The 16,659-nt window shown below is 47.4% G+C and overlaps 1 protein-coding gene across 1 annotated transcript in view; it reads left to right on the forward strand.

The window, feature by feature from the left end:
• B4GALT1 (beta-1,4-galactosyltransferase 1) overlaps positions 1-16,012 on the forward strand; it is a 48,121-nt gene extending 32,109 nt beyond the window's left edge. The window contains exons 3-6 of the mRNA XM_029201812.1: positions 8,725-8,912; positions 11,351-11,473; positions 15,117-15,221; positions 15,458-16,012. Of these exons, the coding sequence (XP_029057645.1) occupies positions 8,725-8,912; positions 11,351-11,473; positions 15,117-15,221; positions 15,458-15,590 (549 nt within the window). The 3' untranslated portion in view covers positions 15,591-16,012. The remainder of the gene's footprint in view (positions 1-8,724; positions 8,913-11,350; positions 11,474-15,116; positions 15,222-15,457) is intronic.
• The last annotated feature ends 647 nt before the right edge of the window (positions 16,013-16,659 follow it).

Raw genomic sequence — 16,659 nt, forward strand, 5'->3', positions numbered from 1 at the left:
TGGACCAGGGGTGACCTCCCTTTTCAGGAAAAATGCAGAGAACCTACTCTAAGCCCTGTGGTATTTGATGGTCATAAAACTTTGTGGTCTTTGGGACTGAACCTCTTTCACGGTCTCACTTTGAATTTTGACCCTAACAACCCCTCCGTGAGGCAATGGGTACCCTCACTGTCCCTGCTGAGGGAAGGCTTCGGAGGCGAGCAGGTTGCTGGGGGTCCCGTGACGGCTGGGTGGCAGAGCTAAGATTTGGACAGAAATCACCCGAGGCCTAAGGAATGCCTCACCTTGCCACGTGTATTCCCCTCACTGGGGAACAGCTCCACATCCACTTGGCAATGCCCCCATGAGTGCCACTGGGTCACGAGAGGGGGGGCAGCAGCTTTGGAGTAGCAGCCTCAGAACCTTCTGGAAGGCTTGTGCAATTGTCATGCTTACAGGTAAAACCTGGCCTGAAAGGGAGCCCCAGCTCGCACCTGAGGAGTCTCCGTCTAGCTTTGGAATTTTTTCCCTCTTCCTTTTCATCTGTGCACAGTCGTGAGGTGATTCTAGGCTGCTTGTCTGAGACCAGGTTTGGGCAGGTTTGGAGACCACCCTTTGCACGCTCAGTGAGTGAGAGCATCTGTCACCACCCCTCAGCAGCTTACCTCTGTCACTGGGCCAGGCAGCTGGTTCCTAAACGAGGCCAAGACAAATTAGAGTGAAGCAGGCTCGTGAGGACAGCTGCCTGGTCCTGAGGCCCCCCTGGTTTGGTTTCATCTTGACTGTGTCTATTTACCATCACCCCTTCCATTTCCTGCCCGAGCTGGTAGCACCCAGATTGATGTGTGCAGGAGTGGGGCTCGGGAGGGGTGAGGCCAGTCCTGTTCTGTAGCACCCCCTGCTGCGGATATCTGTACCCTACCTGCTTGCGTGCTGCCCCAGTGATTGGTCGTTTCCTTTGCTGTGTTTTTTCCCCTCTCTCTGTCGCGTGGCTCGCTCCAGTCTCCTGGGGAATGTGTAGAAGCACTTTCAGGTACTCGCAGAGCTGGGGAATTGCCTCCCTGGGCATTGTTCTGGGAAATGTCATTTTCTCTGTTCACCGTTGACTTCGTGACAGGGAATGACAGCTTATTAGGAATTTGCCTTTGCCCTGGAACAAGGGTGGTCACAGCCTAGACGTTTGCCTCTCCTCCTTACGTCTCTCCCTTGCAGCCATCTTTGTCTCTTTGTTCTTTTTCTTTTTTTTTTCCTTCTAGTGGGGGCCTTTTGCTTTTATTTGTTAATCCTGTTTGTAGCAAAGCAAGCTGAAGGAGGACCTCCTCTCTGTGATCTGCTTCTTGCTCTCCACCTACTTCCTCTTCTGTGCCCTTCACCTCCTAGAGAGAGAAAGAAAGAGAGGAATGCCGACCTAACTACCGCTGTGACTGCTGCTGCTGCTGCCACCACTGCTGCCACCCTGGTAATGTCCACATGCCCCCAAATCCAACCCAGAGCCCAGGCCCTGCTGGTCAGGGGGAAGCTGTGTAAATAATCCTGAGAGGATGCCGTCTCGAGCCCTGGGGTCTCCTGGGCAAGGCCACGGCCTCTGTGGGCTCACTCAGAAATGCTGAGGCTGGTGGGAGCCAGCCTGTTGTGCAGAGGTCGAAGAGACTTTGCCTTAAAATCAAGCCACAGTTGTGCTCATACTGTATGTGTATATACTTTTGTATCTTGCTCTTTTTCTTAAATCCTATATCATCAGCATCTTCCCATGTTATTTCATAGTCTTCATAATCATCACTTTCCATGCCGTCATAGTAGTTGAACATGTAGTGCTACCATAATTAACATAGACATTCCTATATTAGAAGACATGTAGATAATTTCCACTTTCTCACTAGTGTAAATAATACTGTAATGAACATCTTTCAGTCTGCAGCTTATTCTGTGTTTGCTTCTTCCACATTTAGATTCATTTCCCCAGGCTAGATTTCAGATACGAGACTATGGGTTCAGAAATGGTTTAAACATTTTTCTGGTTCGTAACGTAAGTGGCCAAATTGCTTTCTGAAAAAGAAGTCTTTATTTTCTAAGTGTTTTTCTGCAGAAAATATCGTCTCAGTGCCTTGCGCCCTGGGAGAGAGGCAGGCATCCTGCTGTGGCTGCTGTTGAGCTGGGGTTTTAAAACTGTTCTCTGTGTTTACCTTGCCCAGAATCCCTGCTAAGCTGTTCTATTAGCTCAGTTCTCTCTGAAGGTACCTTATGGCTCTGACGTGTGTCCTAGTCCAGGAGAGGCCAAGGATGTGCTCACTCTTGTGACTAATTACTTTGGCAAACAGAGAACCACCCCCTCAGCACCCTGAACCTGAAAGGGCCCGTTCCCTTCACTTGCTGGGAGAAGAGCTTAAGTCTCAGATCAGGTTTTACTGAGGGCCCTGTCCAAGCTCAGGGCTACCATATTATTATGGTTCAAAGCCAGAGACCCAACTGTTGTGAAATCCTGGGTGAGTGGATATTTGCCCTCCACAAACTCAGCATTTGTATAATCCCAGAAATTCTCTGGAGATCACCTCTCAGCCAGCCTGTCTACCATCCCAAGGCCTGCAGGTCAGTCCTGCCGCAGGGCTGCCCAGCCAGAGCTGCTTTCCTACCACCCATTCGGCCTAGGTCTTTCCTTTTGGCATCTGAGTGGGCACAGAAAAGTATGAAAGAGGGTATTTCTGCAAGCATTTGCACTGCCTGCAGACCTGCCTCTGGATCTGTGGGCTTGAGAGCCTGCGGGTTACTGTCGGTGTTGCGGGGGTGGCTTTGTGATGGGCAGGGCACGTGTACAGCAGCAAAATTATCTCTCCCATCACATAGAAATTCTGATTCTTTGAGACCCTGGGCTTCCGGTTGGTGTTTCCAACCTCACTGCTGCTGTGTCTCTTGGTGGAGGAGGGGCCAGGTATAGTCAGCCCCCAAGCCATCATGGTCGGGGGATATGTGTGCTGGTGTACACACTGGGGCCTGACATCCAGGGAAGCCAGGGTGGTTTGGTGGATCTTCTAGAGACTGTTAGAACTTGCACAATTGGGGCTGTGGTTTTCTGTAGTTGGTCATCTGTCCCCTGTTGCAATCAGGGAAAGGCTGCTCTTGCCGTAACCACAGGATTTGCCTGGGGATTAGACCAGATTCTGGTACCTTTTCTGAAAGCCCCACAAAGGCTGCTTGCAGGTGCAGTACACAGGCCGAGGGAGCAGGTGAGGCATGAAATGGGGAAGTGGAATCCTTGCCTTAGCCCTTCCAGGGAGGCGCTCTCTGCTTGCCCAATGCCATTGCCTCGTCTCCGATGTCTCTCACATGAATCATGCAACAGCTTCCAAACTGCCCTCATTTGGGGAGTAGGGCACAAATCCCTCCTTGACGCACAAAGCATAATTCTTGTTTAAAACCTCAAGGGCTCCTGAATAAAAGATGAAACCTTGAGTATTTTAGCAGAGTTTCCAGCCTCCCTCTCCCCCACCATGTTTTGGTCCACGTCCACCTTCATGTCTTATTCTGGCTTTCCCAGTCTGTATTTCTTTTTTTTTTTTTTCCCAGTCTGTATTTCTTGTAGTTCCTTGAATGCTCTCTTTTCCTAACAGCCTTTACAAATGCTGCTCGCTCTTCTAGGAATATTCTTCTCATGCCACCCAACTAAACTTGGCTAACTTCTTCGAGGCCTTCTCTGATTTTCTAGAATTGGGTTTGTGTTTCCACCTCCACTTCTCCATATGTGCCGGGCTTCAGAGCTCCTTTTCTTCCCTCCCGGGTAACTGTCCACCCTAAAGAGCTCATCGCCCCATAACAATTGCCTGTTTAACTTGGAACTCCTCGAAAGCAAGGCTTGTGTCTTTTCTTTTTCTGTCTCCCTACTGCTAAGCATGGACTAGACACCCAATAAATGACAAGAATGATATATGAGAAAGAGGGAGAAACAGGACACTCTGGTCCTCTCCTGTCTCTGGCTTTTCTTTCTTTTTTGATAATCACTTAATTGAGATATACCATACAATTTACCTATTTAAAGTATATAACTCAGTGGCTTTTTAGTATACTCAGAGTTGTGCATCTGTCACCACAATCAGTTTTAGAACATTTTCATTAAGCCAAAAAAAAAAAAACCACCCTGTACTTCTTAGCTACCAATTCCTCCATTCCTTCCAGCCCTAGTAGCCACTAATCTACATTCTGTCTCTATGGATTTGCCTATTGTGGACATTTCATATAAATGGAATCTTATATGTGATCCTTTGTGACTGGTTTCTTTCACTTAGCATGGTGTTTAAAATTTTTTGGTGGATGTGTTTTCATTTCTCTTGGGTATATACCTGAGAGTAGAATTGCTGGATCATATGGTGACTCTTTGTTTATCCATCTGAGGAACTCCAGACTGTTTTCCAAGATGGCGGCACCATTTTATATTCCCACTAGCAGTGTATGAGGATTCTGTTTTCAGTGGACATACTACTTGCCTTCCCTTATGTTTAGTATAAATGAGGGCTCTAGGAAAAGGTTTTAATGCCCTGGAGAGCCATCTGATGCTTTTTAAAATTTTATTTGTTTATTTTTGGCTTCGTTGGGTCTTCGTTGCTGCGCACGGGCTTTCTCTAGTTGTGGCGAGGGGGGGCTACTCTTCGTTGCGGTGCGTTGGCTTCTCATTGTGGTGGCTTCCTTGTTGCGGAGCGCGGGCCCTAGGCGCGTGGGCTTCAGTAGTTGTGGCTCATGGGCTCCAGAGCACAGGCTCAGTAGTTGTGGCACACGGGCTTTGTTGCTCCGTGGCATGTGGATCTTCCCGGACCAGGGCTCGAACCCCTGTCCCCTGCATTGGCAGGCAGGTTCTTAACCACTGTGCCAACAGGGAAGCCCCATCTGATGCTTTTTAAGACATTTGTCCCTGCCGCCCAGATCTGCCAGAAGGGCACTGGGTTTGCTGCGTGAAGTGTCTAAGGGTGTAGACCCTGCCAGGCTTCCCACCTCACGTCTCCTCCCTCTACCCCAGGCCAGCACGCCTGACCAGGCCCAGGCTTCTGTCCTCTCTGGATTGATCGTTGTTGGCTTCGCTTGACTGGTACACCCACTGTCAGGATTGTATGCCCCGTCATAAACAGTTTACAGGCTTTTCTGCGTGCTTTGGTCAGTGAGATAGTTGCCCTGTCCAGCTGTGGGAATGTCATATTGTTTTTTGGCCTTTCTTCTTTCTCCCAGTTCTCTCCCTCTGTTAAGCGGGGCCATTCCTAGAAGGAATGGATAAGTATAACTAACTCTTGTCTATCAGTGTAAGATGAAGCCTGCACTTAAAAAGCTCGGCCTTTCAGAGGGACATCTGCTCCCAGTGCACCAACTTCTCTATGCTGAGTATGACTTCCCAAGCTTATCACACATCTCTCAAGGTCTCGCTGACTTTTTTCTGCTGCTATAGAGGTCCTGATCATATGAGCCACAGGCTAACTCACTTAAGCCTTAATCGTTTTTAAAAACCCCTTCCTCCATCAGAGAAGCAGGATTTGGGAGGAATCTTGAAGCTGATTAGGAGGGACGCATACAAACATGAGAGAAGGAGGAGTCTCCAGGTTGGATCTGAAAAGGGCTGACTGTTCAAGACGGATGGGAAAACCTACTCCTGTGACAATGAGAGTAGCTGCCATTCGTTCATTGCCAGGCAGTGTGCTAAAGCCTTTTCATGCATTGTCCCTTTGAACACAACTCATCTGTTTTCATCCCTGTGCCCAAATGAGGAAATGGAGGCCTAGTCCCAAAGTCATATAGCTAATAAGTGAAGAAGCTGGCACTCCTGGGATAAGAGTGCATGTGTCTCTCACAATTGTGTATTTGGCTTTGCCAGACAGTAGGTGCTTGACCAGTGTTTCCCTGAGTGCATAAAGGAGTGGATGCACTGGATGAACGTGCCCGATGAAGAGGGGCAGGAATGAGAGCTGGGTGTCTTCCTATTCCCTGGAGAGGAACGAGAACCTCCTGTTAATCGTGGTGATTGGCAGACTGCCCAGGGTCTTTCTTATCCAGGAAGTTACCCAAGGTGTTGTACCATTTCATCCAAAGAAGCCTAGAACTGACTTTTCTATAATCCCAGGGGAGGAAGAGAAACACACACACACACACACACACACACACACACACACACTTTCCTAATCTACCATTCTGCTGCTCTGGTGTTCCTAGGGGCCCTGGTAGGTACACCTGCAAAAGTGTACCCTGCCCTTTCCAGCTCCCAGGATCACACAGGTGAGGCTAGGCTGAGAGGGAGGATGGGAGGAATGATGTATAGTTTTGGGTATTTTGGAAAACTGCCTCACTAGTTGTAAGTGTGGGCCAGACACTGCAGCACCTTATTGAGTTGAAGGAGTTGTTACGCCACACACGTGGAAAGGGGTAGAACAGGTCTGCTCCTTGGGTTTCTCTTCCAGGCTTCCACTGGTCTTGGGGTTTGGCACCAGAGGTGCCCACTCATAGTTCCATATTTCTAGTTCCTGAGAGAGGAGAATGCTTAGCGTAGTCTCATTCAGGCATCTGCTTAGATCAAACAGTCGTGGCCAGTAGGCCAGGTCCTGTGGTTCAGACATGGCCACCAACACCCTGCTCCCGTTATTGGGGAGTGGACCAAGAGAAGGGAGCGTTGGGCAGCCACCCTTGGGGGCCTACTACACAGCTGGGAAAAGGCTTTGTTGGAATATTGCCTTTTCACTTGTTGGAAAAATGTTCAATGGGGCTGAATTTTATCTCACAATGTTAGAGAACGCTATCTCTTTTAGGGTCTTTATGGGGCAGGAGGAGGAAGATGGTACAGGCCTCTCTCCCATCACTGGGAGGTAGAAGGGTGCGGGAGGAATGAAGTTAATCTGATTTGGGGTGAAGGTTGTTACAAGGCTGTTGAGATGATTAAGTGATGCACCATGCTTGAAAAGTACTTACCTGTGCCTGGTGTATCATCTCCCTCAGAGAATATTAGCAATGTGTTATTGTAATAATTCCAACAACTTCATATTCTTCATATGCACTTCCTAAACTTTGGCTGTTTTTTTTTTTTTTTTTTTTTTTTGACCTCATGACTTACACAGAATTAGCTGAAGGCAGAATTCTAAATGATTCTTAACTGGTGAGGTAGCCAGAGAACACCCTGAGTGCCACAGGGCACAGCCTTCTCCCTTTACCACGCATGGTGAGAAAGCTTTGTCACGGACTGAAGAAAGGAGCTCTTGTGTAAGATGTTTCATTTACTCTTCTGGGCTGCTTTTTCTGCCTTTCTGGTACTTGTCTTTCTCAAGTGGTTTGTTTCCCTGAGTCACCCTCCTGAGACAGGAGGCTGTGGCACTGTCTGTGCTCTCCGTACTCACACAGGCAGCCTGGTGGAGTCCTGGAGAGAGGATATTCAGCATTCTACCTTTGAGACTGTATAGCTACTGCAGGCCCTTCTGGGGCACATTTTTTCCCCAAAGTAGAGGGCCCTGATCTTGTTGATCCCAAGAGATATTGGGAACGAGCACTCAGTGAGGATTCCAGGGTGTTGGGCTCCAGCACCAGCTGTGTCATTTATGTGGCCTTAGTTTCTTCATGGCAACATTGGGAGAATTCTGGCCAGGATGAGAGCATGGGTATGGAAGGGCTTGTGAACTAAGTGTAAGGGTGGCTGTGTCGATGCTGTTACTATCCTTACTAACCTGGGGTCATGGGAATTGGTAATTGGTAAGAGCACAGACCCATGGTGGTGACTGTGAGGGGCCCCTTAGGTCGGAGTCTCCCAAAAGGATTGCCATCTGCCATTGTATGTTGAAGTCCATCTTTGGTCTACTCATCCATCCATTCATCCATCCATCCATCCATCCATCCATCCATCCAGTGGTTATTTACTGAGATCTTATTATATGCCAGGCAGTATTCTAGGCAGTGGGTGAATAAAAAGTAAAAAATTCCAGCCTTCATTGACCTTATGTTCTAGTGGGGGGAGACTGGAAATAAGAGAAGTAAATAAAATGTGAAGTACCTTTGCACCAACACACTTGATTCTGGGGGACCCGATGGTTGGCACCCTGAAGCAGGTGTCCTCCTCGCTCATACACACTGTGTCTATCGTGCCGAGGATCACACTGCTCCCCACTCTACACTTTGAGCACTGTGAGGGCAGAGATTGATTTGGGTTTGCCGTATTTCCCTGGTACCTAGTTTAGTGACAAACACCTGGAAGGCACACAATGTGGTGATCAAACCATAGTCAACCACACAAAGCAGGTAGAAGTGAAAAAGTCCCATGGTCACCAGTTACCTGAGTGACCCACAATTAGCTTATATATACTATATGAATAAATGACATGTATCTTTAAATGCCTTTCACCTAACAATACCATCTTGATGATCATTTCCTTTTAGAGCCTCCTTATTTTTTGTAAACAGCTCTATTCCATTGTATGGCTGTACCATTGTTTATTTAAGCAGCTTCCTGGTCATGCTTACGTCATTGCTTGCAATCTTTTGTGTTGGTGAATGTGTGATGAACAGAGTGAACACGTTCACCTGTCATTTGCACACTTGCAAGTCCTACAGGATAACTCCTAGAAGTGGGATTGCTGATTCAGGGAATGCCATTCGGTATTGAGTTGTAAAGTGAGGGCGGAAAATGAGGCCCAAGAATGGTCTAATGACCACGTGGAGTGGACAAGTCACCAGTCCCCATGAGCGTTCTGCTCAAAGGCCTTATAGCATCTGATACCACTTTTTTTGTTTCTGCACCAGGCTGGAGAATCCATGTTCAACCGTGCGAAGCTCCTCAACGTTGGCTTTAAAGAGGCCCTGAAGGACTATGGCTACAACTGCTTTGTGTTTAGTGACGTGGACCTCATTCCAATGAACGACCATAACACCTACAGGTGTTTTTCACAGCCACGGCACATTTCTGTAGCAATGGATAAGTTTGGATTTAGGTAAGAGATGTTCACCGGAATCTGCAGAAAACACATTTGTCTCTTATGTGACAACTAGGGAACGCAATTCCTCCAGCCCGGGAGGAGTGCCTCTTAGGCTCTGGAGGAGAATGCCTCCTCTGAGAATTAAGCCCATAGTCAGTTATTATTTAAGGAGGAAAATGGAGTCCAGAAACACCCATACCTCTGCACATCCAGGCAAGAAGAGTTTTTATATTTGGGATGGTGTTCGTCTTTAGGCTCCAAACAGCAGCTGTATTACCTCATTTTCTTCTCTCCCCTTCCCCACACAGTTTGGGAAACAAATTGGAATCATCTTCCCCCAGTAAATTCTTGGGCTTGGATACTTCAGTAGATGTTCCTTGGCACTTTAAGAAGGAACATGGTTCTGTGTCCCTGCAAAGCACAGGCTTCTGCTCAAACACTGGGGCTCAAACTTCTCCACCAAAATGCCCCTTGTGAGGAAGCTGGCTGAAGCCTGTCCCCAGGAGCAGCAGTGTTATCTAAAGCACATTGTCACAGGTGGAAAATAGCCTGTAGTCCATTTTTTTTTTTTTAATCTTAAAAAAGAAATTTGCGTTTTGTTCCGTAATTTAGCCACGTTTGTATCAACACAAAATTGTTTTAAGTCACCTCTCAGTTGAGAACCCTGAGCTCTCCCTCCCTGTTCTGAGTCAACATGGGAGCTCTGGGAAGCTGCGCTGCGGGTACCTGTGTGCTAGGCATCCCTGGCCTCGGCTGACTACCGCAGTGTGGCGGGCCTCTGCCGCCCAGCAATGCCTTGGTTTAGATACAACAACTTCTTTCAGACTCATTTATTCTCATTGTTCCTTTCTGTCCTCCCTTGCTGGGAGCATGAGAGCTGTGAGATGAATGTAGGGATGCTCTGAAGTCCTTCCTCTAAATTAAAGGCATTCAGACCATAAACTTACTGCCTTAAAGGGGGGAAATTTGACTACAAACGGCACTCTGTACCCTCCTATCTTCCCTCTCTCCCTCCCTGTTTGTGTATCTTCTTCCCTTTGAGATACACCAGCTCTTCTGAGTTCCTCCCTTGAAGCGTGGTGGTGCTTACCTAATTCTTTACCACAGCATCGTGTTTGTTTTACCCAGAACTAGTTAGGCTTGGGAGACGAGGCAGATAGATAAGAGAAAGCAGCAGAGACAAGAAAACCAAATCTTGTCAAAATAGCATATACTTCCCCCTTGAAGTGGCTAAGAGTCCATTTCTATAAGAACACTGATTATGAAGAAGCCTTAATGGCCTGGCTACCTCTGGTTCAAACCCTCACATTACAAGTACAGACTGTAATGTGCGGTATGCCAAAGGGGGATGACTTGGCACTTAAATGATGACACCTATTTACAAGTAGATTATTTTTGATTTGTTAAAGCAGGCTCCCAGGGATCTTTGCTTGTGTATGCTTACAGTCAGAATTCCGGAATATATTTGAAAATAATAATTGCATCTTTTTTTCATATGTTCTATATGGTTTGGCTGACTTCCCCCTCAAAGTCTGAGTTAGAGTTTTCCTTCATTTGTGTGATGGGTTTTGGTCTCTTTGGATTACAGTAAGAGCCCAAGTGTGGTTTGGAGCTGCACACAGGGTTGTCACAAAACCGCAAGCTTTAAAAGACCCACAGGAAGGCTTTTGCTTGGCCTCTAGGCATGTCCAGGTTCTTAACATTTCTCGTCAGTTCTTCCTCTGCGTCCCTCAGGAGTCCACAATTCATAACCACTAAAATATTGAAATACAAAAAGGTTTGGAAGGATGAGAGCCCAGATGCCCTACTCCTTGAAAATGTGTCAAAATAGATTGACCATTGTACATTTTGCTAAGTCAGGATATGATAGAATTTTCCAAGAAAATTTTATTTTAGCAAATTTTCAGAAATGCTGTCTTGACTGTTGGGATCAGTGTTGAAGCCAGTATATCTCTGGAAGAATGAAAGCTAGACTGTAGATGGGCTGGGGGTGGAAAGGGGGGCTTGGCAGGGTGGGCACAGGAGACTCTAAAGCAGTTGCAGTTTCTAGGACCTTTTGGACAAGGATTTCCTGTGCAGGAGCAAGCAAGACACATGGGAAGCAGGTTCCTGAGTGGTGCAACAGAACTGGGCTTACGTTCTTGTCACAGACTGATTTTCTAGATAACCACAGGGGCAACACAATGTTCTTAGAAAGAGCAAGATTCTACTTTCTGGTATCTGTGTCTTCTCTAAGATAATCTTGAGTCTGATCTGAAAACAAAACAAACAAGGAGAACCCGCATAAATCCCTAATTTAAAAGTTCCAGAGAATAAAAATAACTTTAGAAGTGTTTATATTTTGAACAAGCTTTATTTCAAAAAGTCAAAACTTACTAACCACTGGTCGTGTGTGTGTGTGTGTGTGTGTGTGTGTGTGTGTGTGTGTTTTGGTTTTTGTTTTTTTCCCCCAGCCTACCTTATGTGCAGTATTTTGGAGGTGTCTCTGCTCTAAGTAAACAACAGTTTCTCACCATCAATGGATTTCCTAATAACTACTGGGGCTGGGGAGGTGAAGATGATGACATTTTTAACAGGTAATGGTCACGAATTAGATCTCTTTCTTCCGTGTCTCCCTTCACTTCTGGTCTCTCTACCAGGGCTTGGTTATTCTGCAAGGATTGACCCTCAGGAGGAATGCAGTTCCCACCCAGCCCAAATTCTTAGGTGTGCCCTGCTGTAGGTGCTATAGGTGATAAAGAGTGTCTTTAGGTGGGACTTCCCTGGTGGCGCAGTGGTTAAGAATCTGCCTGCCGGGCTTCCCTGGTGGTGCAGTGGTTGAGAGTCCGCCTGCCGATGCAGGGGACGCGGGTTTGTGCCCCAGTCCGGGAGGATCCCACATGCCGCAGAGCGGCTGGGCCCGTGAGCCATGGCCGCTGAGCCTGCGCGTCTGGAGCCTGTGCTCCTCGACGGGAGAGGCCACAACAGTGAGAGGCCCGCGTACCGCAAAAAAAAAAAAAAAAAAAAAAAATCCGCCTGCCAATGCAGGGAACACGGGTTCGAGCCTTGGTTTGGGAAGATCCCACATGCCGCAGAGCAACTAAGCCCGTGCGCCACAACTATTGAGCCTGCGCTCTAGAGCCTGCAAGCCACAACTACTGAAGCCCGCATGCCTAGAGCCCGTGCTCCACAACAAGAGAAGCCACCGCAATAAGAAGCCTGCGCACCACAACGAAGAGTAGCCCCCGCTCTCCGCAATTAGAGAAAGCTCACGCCCAGCAATGAAAACCCAAGGCAGCCAAAATAAATTGAAAAAATGTCTTTAGGAAAAGTAGCTTCTGTGATTTTTGCATTACCCTTTTGGAAAATGTAAAATAAGAACCATGTGAAGGGGTGAATTTACTTTGACTCATGCTATGTGGCTGTCCACACCCTGGGCCTCTTTGTAAGCTGGTAAACCTTTATCATGTGAGTTGTCATCACAGATGGTAAAAAACCATTTGTCCGTGGCATTTGAAACCACATTCTGCTCACTTCTTCCCGGCAATGGAATTTCCAACCCTGCTGGCTGCAGGCAGAAAGCACCTTCTCCCTCTGGGAGCCAGTCTGAACTTGTCACTGAGTTTGATATCAGAATACACCCTAGTGCCTTTCTGAATTGGAGTACGTTAATTGGATAATTAACGGAAGGTGTCTGTCAGAGCAGCACCCAAAGTCATTTAAGGTTAGCTTCGTGTGGGAACTTGACATCAACCCAAGTCTTTAATACAGGCCTTGAAGAAAACGTTTTAGAGTGTCCAGATTTGTTATCAGTATGCAGAGAACTGGGCCAGGAAGGCCCAGTGAGGAGGAGGACACTGAAGCCCTGAGCAGGGAGTCCAGACAGAAACAAACCTGCTTTCACAGCACCACACCTGGCAGCTGGGCCCGTATGATGGTGTACAGGGCTGCTGTGATGTACAGACCTGAGTGATCAGAAAGGCTGGCAGGAGCGAGCCCCGAGGACGGACTTCCGAGGGTGGAGGGACTAGAAGATGAGTGGTCTGTGGGGGAGCTTTCTTCTCTTCCTTTTTCAATTTTTTTTATTTTTTAAGTTGAGGTATAGTTGATGTACAGTGTATATGTTTCAGGTGTACCATAGTGATTCACAATTTTTTTTTTTTCGGTACGCGGGCCTCTCACTGTTGTGGCCTCTCCCGTTGCGGAGCGCAGGCTCCGGACGCGCAGGCTCAGCGGCCATGGCTCACGGGCCCAGCCGCTCCGCGGCATGTGGGATCTTCCCGGACCGGGGCACGAACCCGTGTTCCCTGCATCGGCAGGCGGACTCTCAACCACTGCGCCACCAGGGAAGCCCCTGATTCACAATTTTTAAAGATTAAACTCCATGTATAGTTCCTATAAAATATTGGCTATATTCCCTGTGCTGTACAGTATATCCTTGTAGCTTATCTTTTTCATACATAGTAGTTTCTACCTCTTAATCCCCTACCCCTATCTTGCTCCTCCCGCTGGAGCAGCTTTCCTGAAAGATAAGGAACCTAACTCCTACTGTGTACCGACTGGCTGTGTGCCAGGCACTAGTTCAGCACTGAGGGAGGCCAGGCTGGGAACCTTGAAGTCATCTAGGACCGGCCATTCCTGCCTCTTAGCTTACTTTTGTATTCCTGCTGTCAAGGCTTTGGTTTTGGTCCTCATTCCTTTCTCCCCCAGAACCTACACAGAATCTTGCACCCCGTTCTGGCTGCCTCTAGTCTTGTTCCCAGCTCTCCATTCTGATACTGCTTATCAGAGAGACTTCCCTTTGGCCCAAAACCTTTGGGAAACACTGTATACAGTCACCTCTCCATATCTGCGGATTCCACATCCACAGATTCAACCAACCTTCAATCGAAAATATTTGGGAGAAAAGATTCCAGAAAGCTCTAAAAAGCAAAACTTGAATTTGTTGTGCACGGGCGACTATTCGCATAACATTTACATTGTATTTACAAATAGCTACATATCATTTACATAGTATTAGGTTTTATTTTTAATTAATTAATTAATTAATTAATTTTTGGCTGCGTTGGGTCTTCGTTGCCGCACGCCGGCTTTCTCTAGTTGCATTGAGCAGGGGCTACTCTTGGTTGTGGTGCACGGGCTTCTCATTGCGGTGGCTTCTCTTGCTATGGAGCACAGGCTCTAGGTGCGCAGACTTCAGTAGTTGTGGCACGTGGGCTCAGTAGCTGTGGCTCACGGGCTCTAGGGTGCAGGCTCAGTAGTTGTGGCGCACGGGCTTAGTTGCTCCGTGGCATGTGGGATCTTCCCGGACCAGGGCTCAAACCCATGTCCCCTGCATTGCCAGGCAGATTCTTAACCACTGCGCCACCAGATAAGTCCCTGTGTTAGGTATTATAAGTAATCTAGAGGTGATTTAAAGTATATGGGAGCTATACCCCAATAAAAATTAAATAAATAAATAAGGTTTAAAGAAAAGTATATGGGAGAGTGAGGATGTGCATAGGTTATATGCAAATGCTACACCATTTTATATAAGGGACTTGAGCATCCACTGTGAAGGGGGGGTGTTGTCCTGGAGCCAGTCCCCCGCGGATACCGAGGGATGACTGTGTTATGTCCCTGTCCGACACTGGCACTGTTCTTGGGGATGCTAAAAGCTCTAAGAAGGCCTCCATGATGTCATCTTTGCCTTTCCTTCCGGCTTCATCTCCGGCCACTTCCTACCCCAGACCCTGTTCACCAGTCCCCAGAAGCTTGTGGTACTCCCTGAGGGCACTGTGCTTGCTCTCGCCTCCCTGCCTTTGCCTGTGCTGTCCTGACTGCCCGAAATGCTCTGGCAAAAGCACCCACTCATCTTCAAGATTTGGCTGTGCCTAGTCTTGTTCAGGTAGAGTCGGTTGCTTCTCCCTCTGTTGCGCGCATCGCCACCCTTCCCTCGTCCCCTCCGTACTGGCACCGATGGCCCTGTGTTCTAAGCACACCCACATTATAAAGTCCGTGAGGGCAGACACCTCCAGTGCTTGGCACAGGGTGGTCACCAACACGATCTAGAACCAGTGGTAAAATGTTATGGGAAAGGCGTGTGAGTTTTAAGCAATGCCTGTACACTGGGCTGGGGTGTGGGCTGGGTGAGAACAGCTGACAGGTTGGTGGACAGGACAAGAGTCTTGCAGCTGGGACTGTGGGACCCGAGACTTATGGAAGCTCTGTGATGACGACTTGTCTCTTTACGCCTTACAGATTAGCTTTTAAAGGCATGTCTGTATCTCGCCCAAGTGCTGTGATCGGCAAGTGTCGGATGATCCGCCACTCAAGAGACAAGAAAAATGAACCTAATCCTCAGAGGTGTGTTCTGTGTTTTATTCTCTCCCCTGTGTGTGTTTCCTTCTTTCCCCTTTCAGGTGGGGCAAGCTGTAGGAATGAAGCTCTGGAATGGGCTTCATGCCTTGAGGGTTCAATCCACGGGACAGGATTGGAGTAGGAGTGGGGAGGAGGGGCCAAAAAGTACAAATGTTTAAAGTTTTTTTTTTTTTTAAGATTTTTGTTTTGGCTTCAACCCTTTGCCCGTTTGTTCCTTGTAGGTTCGACCGAATTGCACACACAAAGGAGACAATGCTCTCTGACGGTTTGAACACACTCACCTACCTGGTGTTGGACGTGCAGAGATACCCGTTGTATACCAAAATCACAGTGGACATCGGGACACCGAGCTAGCATTTTGGTGCAATGATAAGAGACCTGAAAATGACCAGGGACCTCTGCTGTGTGTCTCTGCCAATCTGCTGGGCTGGTCCCTCTCATTCTTACCAATCAGAGTGATAGACCCTCTCGGCTCATCATTCAGACGCCTTTCCAGACGACCAGGACGAGTGGGATATTTTGCCCCCAACTTGGCTCGGCATGTGACTTCTTAGCCCCACGAGGTGTATGTAAGCATAGCAACTGTCAGCCTTTGGGGGGTTCTCAACATGTTCACAGTGTCACCCCAAAGAATCAGAGCTATACACAGCCCCAAATTTGGTGACTGTCGGACTCATTCCCTGCGAAAAACTGCTAATTTGTTGTGATATAGGTAAGAATTTTGCTTTAAATTGTGGTATTATTACTTTATGAAAAATTGGAGAGTGCTGCTGAAATTGGATTGGTGTGATGTTTTTTCGGTGTCACATTATAACAGAAAAACACGATTTCAACCATTCTCATTTTACCCCCTTCTCCCCACCCTCTTTCCGTGGTATGCAACTGTTACAATCACTGTGTGTGTGTGTGTGTGTCTTTCCTTAGCAAAAGAATTTTAAAACTTGAGCCTTGGACCTTTCACCCTGCTAACGTGTAAATTCCAAGGCGACTTTAGCCACCAGAGCAAAAGCCTTGGGTGTTATCACATTCAGTGGCCTTTCTCCAGATTGTCTGATTTCTGAATGTAAATCCTTTTTTTAAATAGCAGTTTGTAGTATTTTAAAGAAAGAACAAATCAGGTTCTAATTACGAGCTAGCTTGATTTTGTGTTGATCCAGAATTGCATAGTGTTTAGTCGTGGCAATTTATTTTTCTGAGCATGCTATATAAACTTGAATTTCCCGTGTATTTTTATTGTGGTGTTTTAAATGTGGGGAGGGGACTGAGCATTTTTTAAGGGAAAAAATGATGTATGCTATAGTGGCCACGCATGGGCCTCTGATGTAGCTGGCAGGCCAGGTTTTCTGAAGAGCAGAGTCATCTTTGGACCCCTTGATGAGAGCTAGGCCTCCACATCAGCACTACTGAGCTGGACTCCTGGGGG

This window comes from Monodon monoceros, unplaced genomic scaffold (assembly GCF_005190385.1).
Source record: "Monodon monoceros isolate NGI ecotype Baffin Bay Population unplaced genomic scaffold, NGI_Narwhal_1 Super_Scaffold_5, whole genome shotgun sequence".
Taxonomy (NCBI): domain Eukaryota; kingdom Metazoa; phylum Chordata; class Mammalia; order Artiodactyla; family Monodontidae; genus Monodon; species Monodon monoceros.